We start from the raw sequence: 16,342 nt of genomic DNA, 5'->3' as shown, positions 1-16,342 counted from the left end.
AGCCAGTGACCGCCAACACCCTCTAACCGGGGGTCAGGATAAGGAACACATTGGGAGACATATATCACATTATCCTATCAATGACCATTGATCTACAGGCAGGTTAAAACACATGAATCCAGGCATTTGAATCTCCCAAGAGGTGCCATCCCGTCTGGTCTTGCTCTTGCTAATCCCAGAAAAATTCGCATTTATTTGTCCTTCTTCTAACAACACACACGCACCCACACCCACCCACACACACGCACCCACACCCACGCACCCACACACGCACCCACACCCACACACACACGCACCCACACACACACACGCACCCACACCCACACACACCCACACACACACCCACACACACACAAATACACACACACACGCACCCACACCCACACACACACACACAAATACACACACACACACGCACCCACACGCACCCACACAAACACACACACACACACACACACGCACCCACACCCACACCCACACACACATCCTCATCCTCTTATTGTTCTCCAGAATTAATCACCCTTCCGTGGCAATACTCACCTGACTTCCAGCCGAGGCCTTTGTGTAGTTGCTTAGCTCCCGGCTGTTTTTCCTGCGGATGTTCGTAAATGGCCAGAGTCCTCATACGTCAGTAGTCAGGCAGCGCATCGGAAGGGGGGAAGGGGGGGGGTCAGATTAATGACCCCTCTCCGCCGCTTGCCACAGTGCCCGCCGGCCTAATGGCTGTTTACCTTTTTTGCACTGGCAGCCCCTTTCACGCAGACGGCTGCCTCGCCCGGCCTCATTGAGCCTCTTAGGCGTCGCCGCCCTCGCCCTCTCCCCTGCTTCTTTTTTTTCTCAAGAGGCAGCTTGTTTGCTCGCGTGTTTTTCGTGACGTGCATGTCGCTCTCTCGACATCCTCCTCTCATCCCTTCCCGTAAATGTTTGTTTTAAGGTACCTGCTCTCTCTCTCTCTCTCTTTTTCTTCTGCTTTTTTTCTTTTCATTTTCTCTCGTCCTCCTGCAGGTACGAGAAGCTGATCAGCGGGAAGTATATGGGCGAGCTGGTCCGGCTCGTTCTGATCAAGCTGGTGAACGAGAACCTGCTGTTTAACGGCGAGGCCTCCGAGCTGCTGAAGACACGCGGCAGCTTTGAGACCCACTACGTCTCACAGATGGAGAGGTGAGGAGAGTCACTATATTTATACATGCGTGTGTGTGCCTCAACACTCTTTCCCATCAGTATATATTGCATAAAACACACACAAATTATACAATATATACATTATATACTGATAGAGAGGGGGACATTACTATAACGCTTGTATAACAAGTTGGATGTTGCAGTAGTTGTGGAACTGTATTTAACGTTGAAGCGTGGTATTTCTATAATACATATAATATTCATAATATTCCCTCTTGATGCTCCGCCCACTCCTCCTCTCTACCTCCATCTGCCGGATGGATTGTGGATGTCTGGATCGTGGTCCATGACTACTACCAACTATTCATACACTGTGTCATACTCATTGAAATTGTTGCTCCTCTGTAATGATTCCTTCTGGTCACATGACATCTCTTGCTTCTGTCCATCCTGGAGAGGGATCCTCCTCTGTTGCTCTCCTGAAGATTTCTTCCATTTTTTCCCCGTGAAAGGGTTGTTTGGGAGTTTTTCCTGATCCGATGTGAGGTCAAAGGTCAGGGATGTCGTATGTGTACGGATTGTAAAGCCCTCTGAGGCTAATTTGTAATTTGTGAGAATGGGCTATACCAAATAAACTGAATTGAATTAAATTCATCCATCGTGGACATAGTGGATAGAAACTACTTCTCTCTCTCTCTCTCCCTCCCTCTCTCTCTCTCTTCTATCTTCTATCAGTGACACGGGGGACAGGAAACAAATCTACAACATCCTGTCCTCGCTGGGCGTCCTGCCCTCGGAGCTGGACTGCGACATCGTGCGTCAGGTCTGCGAGAGCGTGTCCACGCGCTCCGCGCACATGTGCGGCGCGGGGCTCGCGGGTGTCATCAACCTGATGCGGGAGCGACGCAGCCAGGAGGCCCTGAAGATCACGGTGGGGCTCGACGGCTCCGTCTACAAGCTGCACCCATGGTGAGGAACCCCCTCATCACCAAGCCAATTAAAGATGGTGATTTAGATGCATTTGGCCTCACTTTAAGCTTGTGAATGCTTGTTTACCAAACATGTGTGTGTGTGTGTTTTGCCCCAGTTTCCGTGACAGGTTCCACAAAATCGTCCGGGACCTCACACCTCACTGCGAGATCACCTTCATCCAGTCGGAGGAGGGGAGCGGCCGCGGCGCCGCCCTCATCTCGGCGGTGGCCTGCAAGATGGCCACCAGCATGCTGACCCAGTAAAACGAAATGTAATAACAAAAAGGGAGCCCTGTGCACTAGGGACAGCGGTGAAGCAAGCCCGAGAACTCAGACCGGAAAACACTGACGACACGTCACTCACAGCCGGCGGCTCGGGCCTCTTTCGGGCTGAGTGGACACTCGCAGCTGGAAGATGTACAGACAAGAAAGCAACTGTATTTTAGTAGCATTAGACCAACGTGTCTTTAACTCTCTGTGCCGCTGCCTGTTGCTTGTTTGGGTGTGAACCTAACTATGCCAATGTATTATTGATGATAAATTATGGTACCCATGCAATCAACACAAGGATTCTTATGTTTCTGTTTTTGTAAAGGCTGCTGTTAACTGGGACTGAATCAGATTCACTGCTTTGTCGTGTAGTGATTTCGGTTTGTGACCGATGAATTATTCCCTTGCTATTTACGTGTTATGTTGACCACTCTGTGTTAGGTTGTAGGTTTTCCATATGCGCATGATGACGTAGTAAAATGTGCCTTGGGGGCTTTACTTTAAATAAAATTGCATAATTAAACTAAAATATTATACTTTAAAATATTGTTATTGTTCTTTTTTTCCCGACTGCCAAATATTGCTGTGATCTAATGCAACAGATAACAACATGTTTTTTGTTGAAGTTGTCACTTTCAATAAACCAGTGGCGATATTCTCAAACAACATTTCTTTGTTTAGTTTTTTAAATCAGAGAGGAAATAAGAATAGACTAGTCCACATGCTGCCCTCTGACCCCGGGAGACATCATAGCGTTTGCTGGAACAACTGGTAATCATATTTGATTACCAGTCCTAATAATAGTGCACATATACATTCATTGGTGGACTGTTGGATGCCCTTATGGTAGATACAACATAAAAAAGTACCTTCTGAGGTGCAATTTCTGTGGAGAAAACTCAAAGTGCCCTTTGGGCTCCCTTCCAGTAAAGGAAACATGATGAAGTGCCCTCTAGGGTTCCCTTCCAGTGGAGAAAACATGATGAAGGGCCCTCTAGGGTTCCCTTCCAGTGGAGAAAACATGATGAAGTGCCCTCTAGGGTTCCCTTCCAGTGGAGAAAACATGATGAAGGGCCCTCTAGGGTTCCCTTCCAGTGGAGAAAACATGATGAAGTGCCCTCTAGGGTTCCCTTCCAGTGGAGAAAACATGATGAAGTGCCCTCTAGGGTTCCCTTCCAGTAAAGGAAACATGATGAAGTGCCCTCTAGGGTTCCATTCCAGTGGAGAAAACATGATGAAGTTCCCTCTAGGGTTCCCTTCCAGTGGAGAAAACATGATGACGTTCCCTCTAGGGTTCCCTTCCAGTGGAGAAAACATGATGATGGGCCCTCTAGGGTTCCCTTCCAGTGGAGAAAACATGATGAAGTGCCCTCTAGGGTTCCCTTCCAGTGGAGAAAACATGATGAAGTGCCCTCTAGGGTTCCCTTCCAGTGGAGAAAACATGATGATGGGCCCTCTAGGGTTCCCTTCCAGTGGAGAAAACATGATGAAGGGCCCTCTAGGGTTCCCTTCCAGTAGAGAAAACATGATGATGGGCCCTCTAGGGTTCCCTTCCAATGGAGAAAACATGATGAAGGGCCCTCTAGGGTTCCCTTCCAGTGGAGAAAACATGATGAAGTGCCCTCTAGGATTCCCTTCCAGTGGAGAAAACATGATGAAGTGCCCTCTAGGGTTCCCTTCCAGTGGAGAAAACATGATGATGGGCCCTCTAGGGTTCCCTTCCAGTGGAGAAAACATGATGAAGGGCCCTCTAGGGTTCCCTTCCAGTGGAGAAAACATGATGATGGGCCCTCTAGGGTTCCCTTCCAGTGGAGAAAACATGATGAAGTGCCCTCTCGGGTTCTCTTCCAGTGGAGAAAACATGATGAAGGGCCCTCTAGGGTTCCCTTCCAGTGGAGAAAACATGATGACGTGCCCTCTAGGGTTCCCTTCCAGTGGAGAAAACATGATGAAGGGCCCTCTAGGGTTCCCTTCCAGTGGAGAAAACATGATGAAGGGCCCTCTAGGGTTTCATTCCAGTGGAGAAAACATGATGAAGTGCCCTCTAGGGTTCCTTTCCAGTGGAGAAAACATGATGAAGGGCCCTCTAGGGTTCCCTTCCAGTAGAGAAAACATGATGATGGGCCCTCTAGGGTTCCCTTCCAATGGAGAAAACATGATGAAGGGCCCTCTAGGGTTCCCTTCCAGTGGAGAAAACATGATGAAGGGCCCTCTAGGGTTCCCTTCCAGTAGAGAAAACATGATGATGGGCCCTAGAGTTCCCTGCCCGGGGAGAAAACATGATGAAGGGCCCTCTAGGGTTCCCTACCAGTGGAGAAAACATGATGAAGTGCCCTCTAGGGTTCCCTTCCAGTGGAGAAAACATGATATGCGTTTTTGGATCAGACATAATAGAATGGGTTAATTTAGGGTGGAGAAACCATGAAGAAGTGCCCTCTAAGGTCCCTGTCTGGGTGAGAAACAAAACGCAGTGCACCAATGGGTGCCCGTAAATGGAGAAAACACAACTGAGCCGTATAGAATGCCCTAAATGCTAGAAGAAGAATGTATGCTAGTGCCTTTTAAAAAGAAATAAAAAGCCACTGCCCTTCATATGGCCTGCCACCGCTTACATTAAAGTTACACACACAGCCAGATTCAACCTCTGTGTACACTTTATTCGGTTGAGTGACGGTCAGAGGTCACTTTCTACACCCCCACCCACCCCTGTCTCCTCTCTGCTCTTCCTATCTCCATTTTCCAGCCCAGAGGAATCCTGGCTGCTTCACGTCTTATCAGCGCCTTCAGTGACCCACGGAGAGCAGCCATGGCCATGTAAGGGACTGTGCTGCCCACCACAGGCTATTATAGGAAGGTAGAAGATAAGAAGGGCTGTACATAAAACCCACCCCAGCATCACATCTCGGCTGGGAGTCCACGTATGATCCTTCAGACATGGTAAGACGCTCACACTTTCACTCAAAAATAAAAAAATAAATCATTGTAAGAACACACTTGTCATCTAACCAGCCAGTAAATGTAACTTGCTTGTGTTCCTCTCCTCAGGCGAGTAAGAAGGCCTCCAATAAGAGGCAGAGGGGAGGACAGAAGTCTTGCTCCAATGTCTTCTCCATGTTTGAGCAGTCCCAGATTCAGGAGTTCAAGGAGGTACAGAGCTGCATTCACACAGCTTCAGGGAAACGTGTCTCGGGGGGGAACTCGTGATTTTTGTATTACGAATCGTGGTATGGGAAGGGAACAAATGCACGGAGGATTTGATTTCATGCAGGAGAAATTGTAAGAGCAGAAGATGTTTTAAGTTAAAAGCGTGATTCTCCAAAGCCGGTGATTCAGTTGTTCCGAGAAAAGATTTTTAAAGTTAATTCTTCAGTTTCAAGAGTATGGCATCAGAGTTCCTCCTGTCATAATTAGCCATGGCTATTCTTATGATGCGGCTTCCTGTACAAGAAGCCCTATGAAAGATTGATGCAACAATTACTTTTATAACAATACTGGAAAGAGAGAAGTTATTTTGGAAATACACAAATTAAAGTCATGATGCACCGATTGTAAAGAGGACATTTCACATCTATAATTCACTAATAATAGTTTATATGAATACATCCCCCTCTTAGGACCATTTTCACTATGTAGAAAGAAAAGCCAGGTCATTTTTTATATATGACCATCAGCCTACCTGCCCTTGAAATTCAAAAGAAAAAACTTTCATATTGAATTTGAATTCCTCACCATTGTTATTTGTGTGCTTTATCTCGCAGGCTTTTGGATGCATTGACCAAGACAGAGATGGTGTCATAAAAAAACAGGATCTGAAGGAGACATATGGACAGCTGGGTATTTTCTTAATCTTAATCTTTTTTTAATTTGTGTACGTATATGTATATAAATAAAAAATATAAATAGTGCATTTGTTTTCCAGGGAAGCTGAATGTCAAAGATGAGGAACTGGACGAGATGCTGAATGAGGGGAAAGGGCCCATCAACTTCACCGTGTTCCTCACTCTGTTTGGGGAGAAACTCAACGGTGAGGGATTGAAAGACAAATGCTAATCAAACAAATATTTGATAGCAAAAAAATATATTTAGAAGCCTGTCTTCGATGCTTTTGTTCACCTCCCAGGGACCGACCCTGAAGACACCATACTTGCTGCCTTCAAACTGTTCGACCCCAACGGGACGGGTTTTGTCAACAAGGATGAGTAAGATAGACTTTAGTCATTATTTTCCAGGTTGTTCATATATTCATATTTTCCATAAATCCATATATAGTAAGATCTTTTCCCATGTTTATTATCCAGGTTCAAGCGGTTGCTGATGAACCAGGCTGATAAATTCACCGCAAATGAGGTTTGTAACCCTTTTCTACCTTTCACTGTGACTCAAACTGTCCTCTGAGATCATAATCGTCATCTTCATAAACCTGCAGGTGGAAGAGGCCTTCGCTCTCGCTCCCATCGACCCGACCGGCAACATCGACTACAAGTCCCTCTGCTACATCATCACGCACGGAGACGAGAAGGAAGAATCCTAACGAGGGCCGTGGTCGGGGTCACACAGGTCGCCTGAAGCCTGCGGATAGCCGGGGTGGTTATCGTTCTGAAGCGTGGATGACTGATGGAGTAATGTTGTGAATATTTGATTAATTCAAGCACTCGATGGTATTAAATGCTGAAGTTCTGCCGTCAGAAATGGTCTCATTTGTTTGTTTGCTACTGAGAACATAGTGCTCCTCAAAAGCTTCTTTGTTGATTACAAATAATAAAAACACTGTACATGGAATAAGACTGAACATTGCATCATCACTGCTGTGATCCAAGGGGTGTGGGGGGGATATGAAGACCAAAGTCCCAGTTATTATCACCACAAAAAAAAAATGTAAGTTCGGAAATATGTAACTGGAGTTACGTACACATACTATACAACATTACTAAATACAAAATTGTAAAGACAGGAGTGAATTTGAGGGTTTAATAGGTGATTAGAATATTTGTTGTAAATAAAATTTACAAATAATTGTTTCAATTCTCTTTACAAAAAAACTTTAAACCTTTTTCCTCCGTTCATTGATAACATTGACAACAATGGTGAAACCCTTTGGTAACCAAGTGGATAAACTGAAGAATTAATGCTTTATTCTCAACACGCTGCTCATAAAAGGCCCACAGGACTAATAGTCCACAGTAAAGTCAAAGCAGAGGCGATGCCCTGCAGTCCCAAGAGGCCTCACTGCTGTTCCATTCTCTGGCCACACTGTTGCCACGGATACAACAACAAACTCCCTGCTCACACTGCGATCAGCCGGTCAACAACAAGTGGACTAGGAGTGAGTGAAAATACTGCGAGGTAAGCTCCACTTTCAGCACATTTGCAGCAGCAGCAGCAGAGTTGCAGCCACAGGATTGACACTTCCTTTTGGATTTACTGCCATCTGTGTGGCTCTTCCAGCAGAGAGATGCCCATTGCTTCTGGAGCTGCAGGCAGGGCGGACGTGGACCCCGACACGTCGGTGCCGGACGGACCGAAGACCAAGACCAAGCCCGCCAAAGGGAACTGGGACTCCTATCTGGAACGGTAGGTGGAAGGCAGTGCGCCCGGGGGTCCTGTTGCCTTTTCAAAGTTCAGTAGGACCCTCTCGGTGCACAGAACAGCTCATGAGGGGGCCGTCAACACGAGACATGCAACACTTGTGTGTAGGATACAGGGGGATGTGTGTGTAATCACCTGAAACTGAGAATCGTTATGTTTTCTTTAGATTAGAAAGATGCATTTACATCTACAGGAAGTGTGTGTGTGTATATATATATATATTTGTTCAGAGCTGCCGTCGAAACATGGCGGCCTCTGTGAAGAGGACCCGCTCCAGATGCAGCGCTTATTCTAAACCAACACAACAACAAATTCTTAGCGTTAAGTGATTACACGCTGATAAAAAAAAAAAGCATGGTCATGCATACTACATTTAAATTTCTGCCAGTGTATCCCACGAGGAAACCTAAGCGAACTAATTAAAAACAGCAGCGTTGTATATTTATAGGAGGTAAAAAAACACGGAAGAATTTGCCACAGAGCAGCTTTGTTGGACTTTTATTGCAAAGAGTGTTCAATAAAACACCGACGACCCGGACGGACAGCAACTTGATACACGTACAGATGCACCAGAGGCAATAATCAGGCTCAGAAATATTCCTTCATGACATCTTTTTGTTTTCTCCCGGCTGGTTTGCTCAAGACGCTTAGAAATTAGTTTTCTTGACTCACACGTAAATGTACTGTCATGGTTGCAGATATCAGGAACTCCAAGAGAGAAAGAAAAACAAAAGCAACTTGTTGCCGGTGAGTACCGCCATCACGTCGGGTTCAGAGGGCCGTGATGTTGCTTGTGTGATCGAAGTGGCGTTTGTTTGACTTCTAGTCGCAGGGCATCCAGGACAAGACGGAGCCGGGAGATGAGGAGAGTGAGGGTGAGGATGCTGACAATTACTTTGTGCCCATATTTTTTTTGGGGGGGGTTGGGCCGGGTTTTAAATCCATCTTTAAATTTGCTTTCAGGAGTCAAAGAGCAGAGTCCGCAGGAAGACGCCAACAGGGAGGATCCCACTCCAGGAGCAGCAGACAGTGGAGAGAAATCCAAAAAGTCCAGGCTGTGCGTTCTCCTTTGAGGCCGCCGCGCCTCCAGTGGACGTTTAATGAACTATCGTGCACACTCGATGTTCTCGTGTATTATTTAAGCGCCAAACCCTCGTGTCTCATGTGTCCATGTCGTGTTAACAGTTATGTGTGGAGGAGGGCGGAAAAAAGTGCAAGGAGTTTCCTTTTTGAAGAACCAGAAAAAAAGAAGTGTATTATGTCTATATCAGTGTTAAGCTCAACAACAAAAGATTGTTCAGACCGTGTCATGCGGGTGCTCACCAGTGTTAAATGTGTTGCAGTACAACACTGCAAGAGCTAAAGACGTTAAAAGAAACAATATTTGAATGCTAAAATCCAGATTCTGCATTAAATAATGTCATGCGGAGAAGGAAAAAAAATGCACAACGGCAAAATCCGTCCAGGTCCCACACTAGAAGTTGTAAACAAAAATCAACTGCACACGAATGAAGTCGGCCGGCCCCGTGAGGCGTTCACAAATCCAGTTTTCTCTGAGTGGCTCATCCCGCAGTCGCAGGTTTCTTCAGCAGTATTAACAAGGATTGTGCCACCCCCCCCCCCCCCACCACCGCTTTTTTTCACGATCAGCTCTTCGTGAAGTTCAATATTGCACTTTTCTGTGATTGCTGACTCTTCCCCCCCCCCCCCTCCCTTCTTTTGGTTGTACCTGAGGTTTCACAGTGGGTTTAAAAGTCCACTTGGCGGCATCAGGCCCAGCGAGCGAAAACATAACCAGAATGTGGGGGTGGGTGGGGGTCGTGTGTCCTCCATGGGGCGGGGGTCCATCTCAGTCACTGCTGCCGCTGTCGTTTCCCACCACCATGCTGCTGTACTGCTTCTGCTGCTCCTCTTTAAACGACTCCTTCACCTTCCCCCTCTTCAGGCCTCCGTCCCTGCATGAGGCAAACGGAGATCAGCGCTAACCGTCTAAGCCCCCGCCTCTTTGAATATCACTGTCAAGCCAAACATGTAATAATAATAAAAATGGGTGTTTACATTTTTTTAAAAGGAAAACAAAAAAAGAATTCAATGATTGATTATTTGCTCTCATTTAAAAAAGGATCGCCTGTGGATGTTATAATTATTTTGGAAATGTTTTCAAAAAGCCATTAGGGGATTTATAACTTAAGTCAAATATTTCTTTACCCACCAGCTGTGATATGAAGGTACATTTATGTACGTATGCGTGTTAAAACACCATTCTTAGTTTAAAGGGATAGTACATTTGAAAAAAACCTCAACAGCAATGTCTCCTTCCATAAATCACGACCTGGGACTATTTTATATGAATGATCTGGTATATCATAGAATCTAGATTGATTTAGAGCACGATAGACAAGAGGAAACATTTGGATTTTGGGGGTGAACCGTCCCTTTAAGCCTCGACCTGGACTGAACTTCATAGACTCCAGAAAGAGAAGAAACAGGTTGAGTTGTTACCATTGTAGATCCAACAGTCCTCCCTTGTGAGCGATAGCCGACTTCACCCTGTTGGCAAACTGGACCGCATCTTCCCCGGTCTGCCCGTTCAGAACAACAACAACAACAACAATCAGTCGGCCGTGATGGATGTTATGCGTATATATGTGATGGGGCGTAGGTGTTCGTACACACCTGTTGGTGCATGGCCGGCAGGTACCAGACGTTGAGGACCAGGGCCCAGCTGGTCATCATCCTCAGCAGGTAACTGACCATGCTGTACTTGGAACTGTTCCAGAAAGCGTCTCCGAACTTTGGGTCGTACTGAGAGAGAATAAATGGAAGTGCAGTGAGGACGTGCGCTTTGAAACAGAAAGGTCCGGGAGAACACCTGGACGTGGAATACCTTGATGGCCACCGGATATATCGTCGCTCCGATTTCAAAACTCCCCTTTTTGAACATCATGACGGACGTGTTGTTGACACAGGTTCCTACGGACAGCAGACATGGGGGTTAAATAGGGGGCGGAGTCATGTGAGCTCCATCCAAAAACCCAGGTGACAAAAAAAGAAAAGATGAAAAGAAAAGCGGCTGGTTCGGCACAGCCGGCTGGCCGGACCGCCACCGGGCAAAGTGACAACCCTTCTAATCTTCAATGAGACAAAAAACAAAAAAAACATGAACAAACCCGGGCGCGGATGAGGTAACTCTCACTCTTACCCTCTGGAAATATCAAGATGGGGAGCTTTGTCTTGTCTTTCACATGATCCCTCAACCTGGAAAGAGACACAAAGAGGGCGTAAGGGAAACCAGAGGTTCCTGAACACGTCTTGACAACAACATCAAACATCTGCGTGGCGATACGGTGGAATCCAAAACCGCGTGAGTCACCGCTCGGTAGCGATTTTCCAAAACATATCCGTTCTTGTTTGGAAACTTTGTTTTTTTGGGGGGGGGGGGGGGATCCACATGCCAACCAGTATCAGTGCAACCACAGAGAGAGAGAGAGAAGAGGTGTGCAACTTTAAGCCTTAAAAGAAGTGCTGGAGTTTGGGAGAGAAAAGGAAAACAAACCTTTTGGTCACTAGGTGGCGATCTTTCATCTCTGCTCTCTCGAACCAGACGTGGGGGCAGGACCTCACCATGGCCCTCTGGAGGATTCCCATCAAACCTCCGTGCACCTGCCCCACCTGACGATCACATTCGGAGAGTTATGGCGACACAGAAAAAAAATGAACGACCCATCGTTCGGAGTGTTGGTTGTTGGTACCATCGCGTAACACCCGTCGTTGCAGAGAATCACGATGTCGATGGGACTGGTGTGGTTGGCGACACAGATGCTTCCCTTCTGGGGTTTGTTTTCCCTGTGGAGGAGGAAGACAGACGGACGTTGGACGGCGTTCGCGATCGTGCCGCTTTAAAAGGGGGCGGGGCTCCCTTACCTGTTGTGATAGTGGATGGTGGCAGAGAGCCCTCGAGCGCAGATCCGGTAGCACATCACGTGGACCCATTCGCTGAGCCAGAACTTCATCCTGAACACACAAGATTAGAAGGGAACCCTCTTCATTTTTAAGTTATGGAATATGACTTCTGTTGCTGGGGTTAGAGTTTGTGGTCACCTCCAGTTCGGGAGTAGTCCGACTGCAGATGTTCCTATGACCAACCAGCTGAGACCAATGCAGGCCAGAGTTATCCTGGAGAAATAGACTCATTAACATCAGAAAATACAGAATAGCCAGAGACAAATTAAACGGGTATATGACTTTTAAAGTTGAATTTAAGAGAAAACTAGTCAAAGTAAACACAGAGATAAGCCTTTTAAGATCAATGGTCAGGTGTCAGTGTGCATCTATTCAACTATACGTGCAAAGACATTACAGAAAAATCAAATGTCTTCATATATTTTTATATCCAATCATCTTTTCTTCATCCTTGAAAACAAACTATGACCTGTGCTAGTAAGCTAGGACCAAGCTCATATCTTAAAATCCATCCATCTGCAGAGAGATATGGAAAGGCAGATTTATCTTTCGTGTGTGTGTGTGTGCGCATGTGTGTGTGTTATGATAGTGCCTATATTCCAAGCTTGCGCACTTTTTAGCAGTCCAATCAAATTCAAGGGATGCTGTATAAATCACTCTTGCAAACGTTACAGACTTTAGTTAAAATGTTTTCCTTCACAAAAATGCATTAGTCATAGTCCGATAGCTTGTTAGAGGATTGAAGAGTTTTTAAAAAAAGACAATATAATTTGGCATCTTTATGATTTGATGCATTACCACGACTTAAATTCCCCCCCCAGTGAGTGCGTACCTGAGCGGGGCGAGGATGCAGTACCTCACCACGATGCCGAGGCCGTACAGCAGCGTGAGCCTCAGGCTGATGTACTGGAAGTCCACGTTGGTGCGAGTCAGCAGGTTCCACGACACCAGCTCCTCGGAGCTGAACCGCTGCGTCACCTGGATCCAGACATTTCATTTCATTTGTAATCCCGAAGAACTTGAAATCGCCGTTTAACGTGCAGTAATGAAAAAAAATGGCACCTCGTCCTCCACAATGCTCTCAATTCCTCGGCGGGTGAAATAGAAAGAGTCGCTGAGTGTGAAATCACCGCCCACTGGCGGTTTGGGCCGACTGCGCCGGAGTTCCTCCAACTCTTCCTCCATGGAGCCATCTTCCCGCTCGATGAGACCTGACACACACACACACACAGTCAAACTCAATCACCTGATAGGAATTATTATCTTAACAACGAGCCTGGAAGACTAATCAGCCTCTCCATATCTCTCAAGATTGTGTCAATAGTGTCCGAGAGGACGGGGGGAAAGAAGAAGAAGAATCAACGTTCATGCGGAGGACGTGTTTCTTGGAGGCACATCTATATATCCAATATGTTCAATATTAAACACAAGAGCTAAATAAAACTAATCAAAGCATGAGGCCGGCTCCGAGAGGATGAAAGCGGAACGAAAGCTCTGCTTCACATGAGGATGAGTGACACAAGTCGCTCGGCATAACAAGGCGGACTTAGATCCCCGATGAAATCCCCGATAAACAGATCCCAGAACAGTTAAAGCGGTGGACTCCGTATAATCTGATCACTCAGCAGGCAAAGTCCAACACCTGGAGAGGATGGCCGTGAGATAGGAAACAAGGTGAAGTTCTGCCAATCATGAAAGTACTCCCGTCTATTGGGATACTTATTTAATGCCTATTCATGTATATGTGAAGCGCCTTGAGCTGCATTTCACGTTATTGTGCAAATAAGACCGATCAGTTATTATTTGTATGTTAGGGAATTGCATCTGTCTGCAGAAACAAAAACAAATGGTAAATAAATAACTCCCCACAAGATGATTGCAACACGCCCACCTTGTAAAAAAACAAAAAAAGCGTCTCAGAGCAACACTCAGTATTTCACAATAAGGGATGTGAAGCAGTCGCTCCACAGTTCGACCTCCACTTACTGCTAGACGAGGAGGCATTGAGCGTCCGCTCCTCTGCGTATACTTTCTGTATCTTCAGAGTGGCCCACTGTGGAGGAAGAGGAGGAGGAGGGCACCATCACAGGCATGTCTCATGTGGGCCGAGAATGTGCAGCACTCTGAGTCATTTTACAACATTATGAGGGGCACAAACAACACAACAACAACAGTACCTCCAAGGTTTTCACCAGGATGGTCATGTAGGTCTCGGAGACCCCGAGCGAGAAGCCGAACATGGCCGGGACCATGATGAGGCACACGATGAGGTAGAACCAGGTCTTCAGGGCCCAGAGGGCCAGAATCCAGAAGTCGTCCATCTCCACCGTGTTCGGTTCACCCACGCAAGAGGCGTCAGGAGGATCGGCCCAGTGGCGTCAGGAGTGGAGCAGCCCTGCGTGTGTGCGGGGGGGAGGGGAGAGGGTGTGTGTGTGAATGTGTGTTTTTTTTTTAAAGATTGATTTGACCACGGAGTCACGGTGACCCGCACAGAAAACGCATGCAACGGGAAACGCTACACGCGACCGGGTGTCACGTGGCCTCCGGCGAACACGAACACGAACACGAATTCGAATGACGGAACCGTGACCGGACCGCTGCGTCGTATTTTCGGTAGCAGCAGCAGCTTCACCGTACCTGTCAGACTCGGATCCATGTCCTTCCTCCCCAAGCTGTGTAACTCAAGAGGACTCGAGCGCACAGAGGAAACACGCCCATTTACGACTGGAGCAAAGTTCACGGAGGAGCGCGTCCCACGCCCCGTGGACACGTGGCCCTCTGCGCACGCTTTGGTGGGGGGAATAACTGTCCTTCGCAGAGTTTTTATTTTTTGAGATCTTTATACTTCTTTTACTATCTTATTTTTTTCTGGAGTTTCTGGAGAAATTTACCCTGAGTAAATGATATCCACTGAGGAATACCACAGAACATATGTGTGCCTAATAGCAATAGTTTAATTTATAATAAAAATAAAAATAAATGTATACATAAAAATAAATAAATAATTGTTTTCAATATATATATATATATATATAAACTGGGTTTTGTTTGTATATATATATATATGTTATTTTCTTAATTTATAAATTAAACTCCATTAATATAACAAGAGAAACCGAAGATCATTATATCACACACACACACACACACACACACACACACAGATACACACACATTATATCAGATATTATATGTCTGTGTGGGGTATAATGATCTCCGGGTTCTCTTGTGGTTTGAGAGCAGCGGTCACTAACCCAGCTAAATATGTTGACCTGAAACTGATCCATGCTGGGAAACAACTGCGATGAAATGTCACAAACCTCTCTCTCTCTCTCTCTCTCAGATGAACAAAGGGTCTTGATTATGTTCCGGGCCCAGACGTTTCACTGTCTGTTGCACATTGCTGTAAGGGGACCTCCGGAGGGTCGGTCAGGGCTAGGATAAGAAGGCGAACAGTGGGCACATATGCATTTCATGTCTACAAAAGATATTTTTCACATAAGATGAGCTGCAATTAAGCACCCCAGTGTGACCCATTCATGTTGGAAATTGAGAAACAAACATGTCCATGTTCAAAAGCCACTGCTCCATCAGCAGTCTCCGACTTTAAAATACGTTTTTATTTATTTTTACAATTATATATATATATATATATATATATAAATATGTAAATATAAATATATAAATACATAATATCAGATGTCAATGAGTTTAGTAAGCAGGACAATGAAGGGGGATGTGTCGTGTCTCCTTCTGCTTCATGGATAAATAACTGGACCACAGCATGCTGGGCGGGTTCACCTCAGAAAATGGCCTTTACAGTGGGCCATGGCCCACGGGGGCTTTTAATGTTCCCCGTTAACGAGGCTGTTATTCAACAGGGCACCGTTAACATCAGACACGCTTGTCTACTTTTGCAGTAAAACTCAATTCTTGGGGTCCAGTTTCCCTGAATCCGCTATAGCCCTGCACCCTGAATCTGATTCTTGTTACGAGCTCAGACACTTAGGAAGTAGGACCCAATTGCACGACCCGGGTGCACACAGCCCCCCCTCTAGGGCCAACGTCTACCAATTGCTTGCCCCCCCCTCCCCGGGGACCTCAGCTAGCTTACCCTTGTAAGCGTCACCCCTTCAGGAGGGCTTGGAGGAACAAGTGTGCTGTGCTCTCACACGCTTGATTCTACTAACGTGAAGCGTGGAGGGAGCGACCCGTGATGAGCGTCATCAGCAGCCTTCATCGAGCTGAACGGAGAAGAGACTGGCGGCACCCAGCCCAAACTCTGCGACAACGTCTGATCATGGAGACCTGTGTGCCGTGGTAAGGGTATTGGGGGTAACCTCCTCGACCCATGTGGTGAGGTGGTCCCAGGTGGTCTGGTTCGGAGGGAGAGACAACGAGCGTAGTCTCTAGTTCTGGTTTCAGCGCTC

At 46.4% G+C, this 16,342-nt stretch overlaps 3 protein-coding genes across 4 annotated transcripts in view; 2 read left to right on the top strand and 1 right to left on the bottom strand.

Annotated features, from left to right (window-relative positions):
* gck (glucokinase (hexokinase 4)) overlaps positions 1-3,001 on the top strand; it is a 10,099-nt gene extending 7,098 nt beyond the window's left edge. For both annotated transcript variants that reach the window (XM_056419886.1, XM_056419887.1), the window contains exons 8-10: positions 1,006-1,161; positions 1,858-2,091; positions 2,210-3,001. In XM_056419886.1, the coding sequence (XP_056275861.1) occupies positions 1,006-1,161; positions 1,858-2,091; positions 2,210-2,357 (538 nt within the window). In that variant the 3' untranslated portion in view covers positions 2,358-3,001. The remainder of the gene's footprint in view (positions 1-1,005; positions 1,162-1,857; positions 2,092-2,209) is intronic.
* Positions 3,002-5,282: 2,281 nt separating this feature from the next.
* Positions 5,283-7,152, top strand: myl7 (myosin, light chain 7, regulatory). The gene is made up of 7 exons (XM_056418447.1): positions 5,283-5,300; positions 5,409-5,510; positions 6,122-6,197; positions 6,283-6,387; positions 6,484-6,562; positions 6,662-6,710; positions 6,790-7,152. The coding sequence occupies exons 1-7, from the start codon at positions 5,298-5,300 to the stop codon at positions 6,892-6,894; spliced, it is 519 nt and encodes a 172-aa protein (XP_056274422.1). The 5' UTR covers positions 5,283-5,297; the 3' UTR covers positions 6,895-7,152.
* A 1,279-nt stretch (positions 7,153-8,431) lies between these two features.
* Positions 8,432-14,635, bottom strand: agpat9l (1-acylglycerol-3-phosphate O-acyltransferase 9, like). Its single transcript, XM_056418446.1, has 14 exons — positions 14,550-14,635; positions 14,090-14,307; positions 13,899-13,965; positions 12,975-13,123; positions 12,745-12,890; positions 12,051-12,125; positions 11,874-11,963; positions 11,702-11,795; positions 11,506-11,621; positions 11,152-11,207; positions 10,837-10,922; positions 10,626-10,754; positions 10,452-10,531; positions 8,432-9,904 (listed from the first exon to the last, which is right to left on the bottom strand). The coding sequence occupies exons 2-14, from the start codon at positions 14,231-14,233 to the stop codon at positions 9,799-9,801; spliced, it is 1,338 nt and encodes a 445-aa protein (XP_056274421.1). The 5' UTR covers positions 14,234-14,307; positions 14,550-14,635; the 3' UTR covers positions 8,432-9,798.
* Between the last annotated feature and the right edge of the window lie 1,707 nt (positions 14,636-16,342).

The sequence above is a fragment of the Pseudoliparis swirei genome, chromosome 7, assembly GCF_029220125.1.
Source record: "Pseudoliparis swirei isolate HS2019 ecotype Mariana Trench chromosome 7, NWPU_hadal_v1, whole genome shotgun sequence".
Classification (NCBI taxonomy): Eukaryota; Metazoa; Chordata; class Actinopteri; order Perciformes; family Liparidae; genus Pseudoliparis; species Pseudoliparis swirei.
Note: the sequence above shows the minus strand (reverse complement) of the source record. Positions and strands in the feature narration are given on the sequence as shown.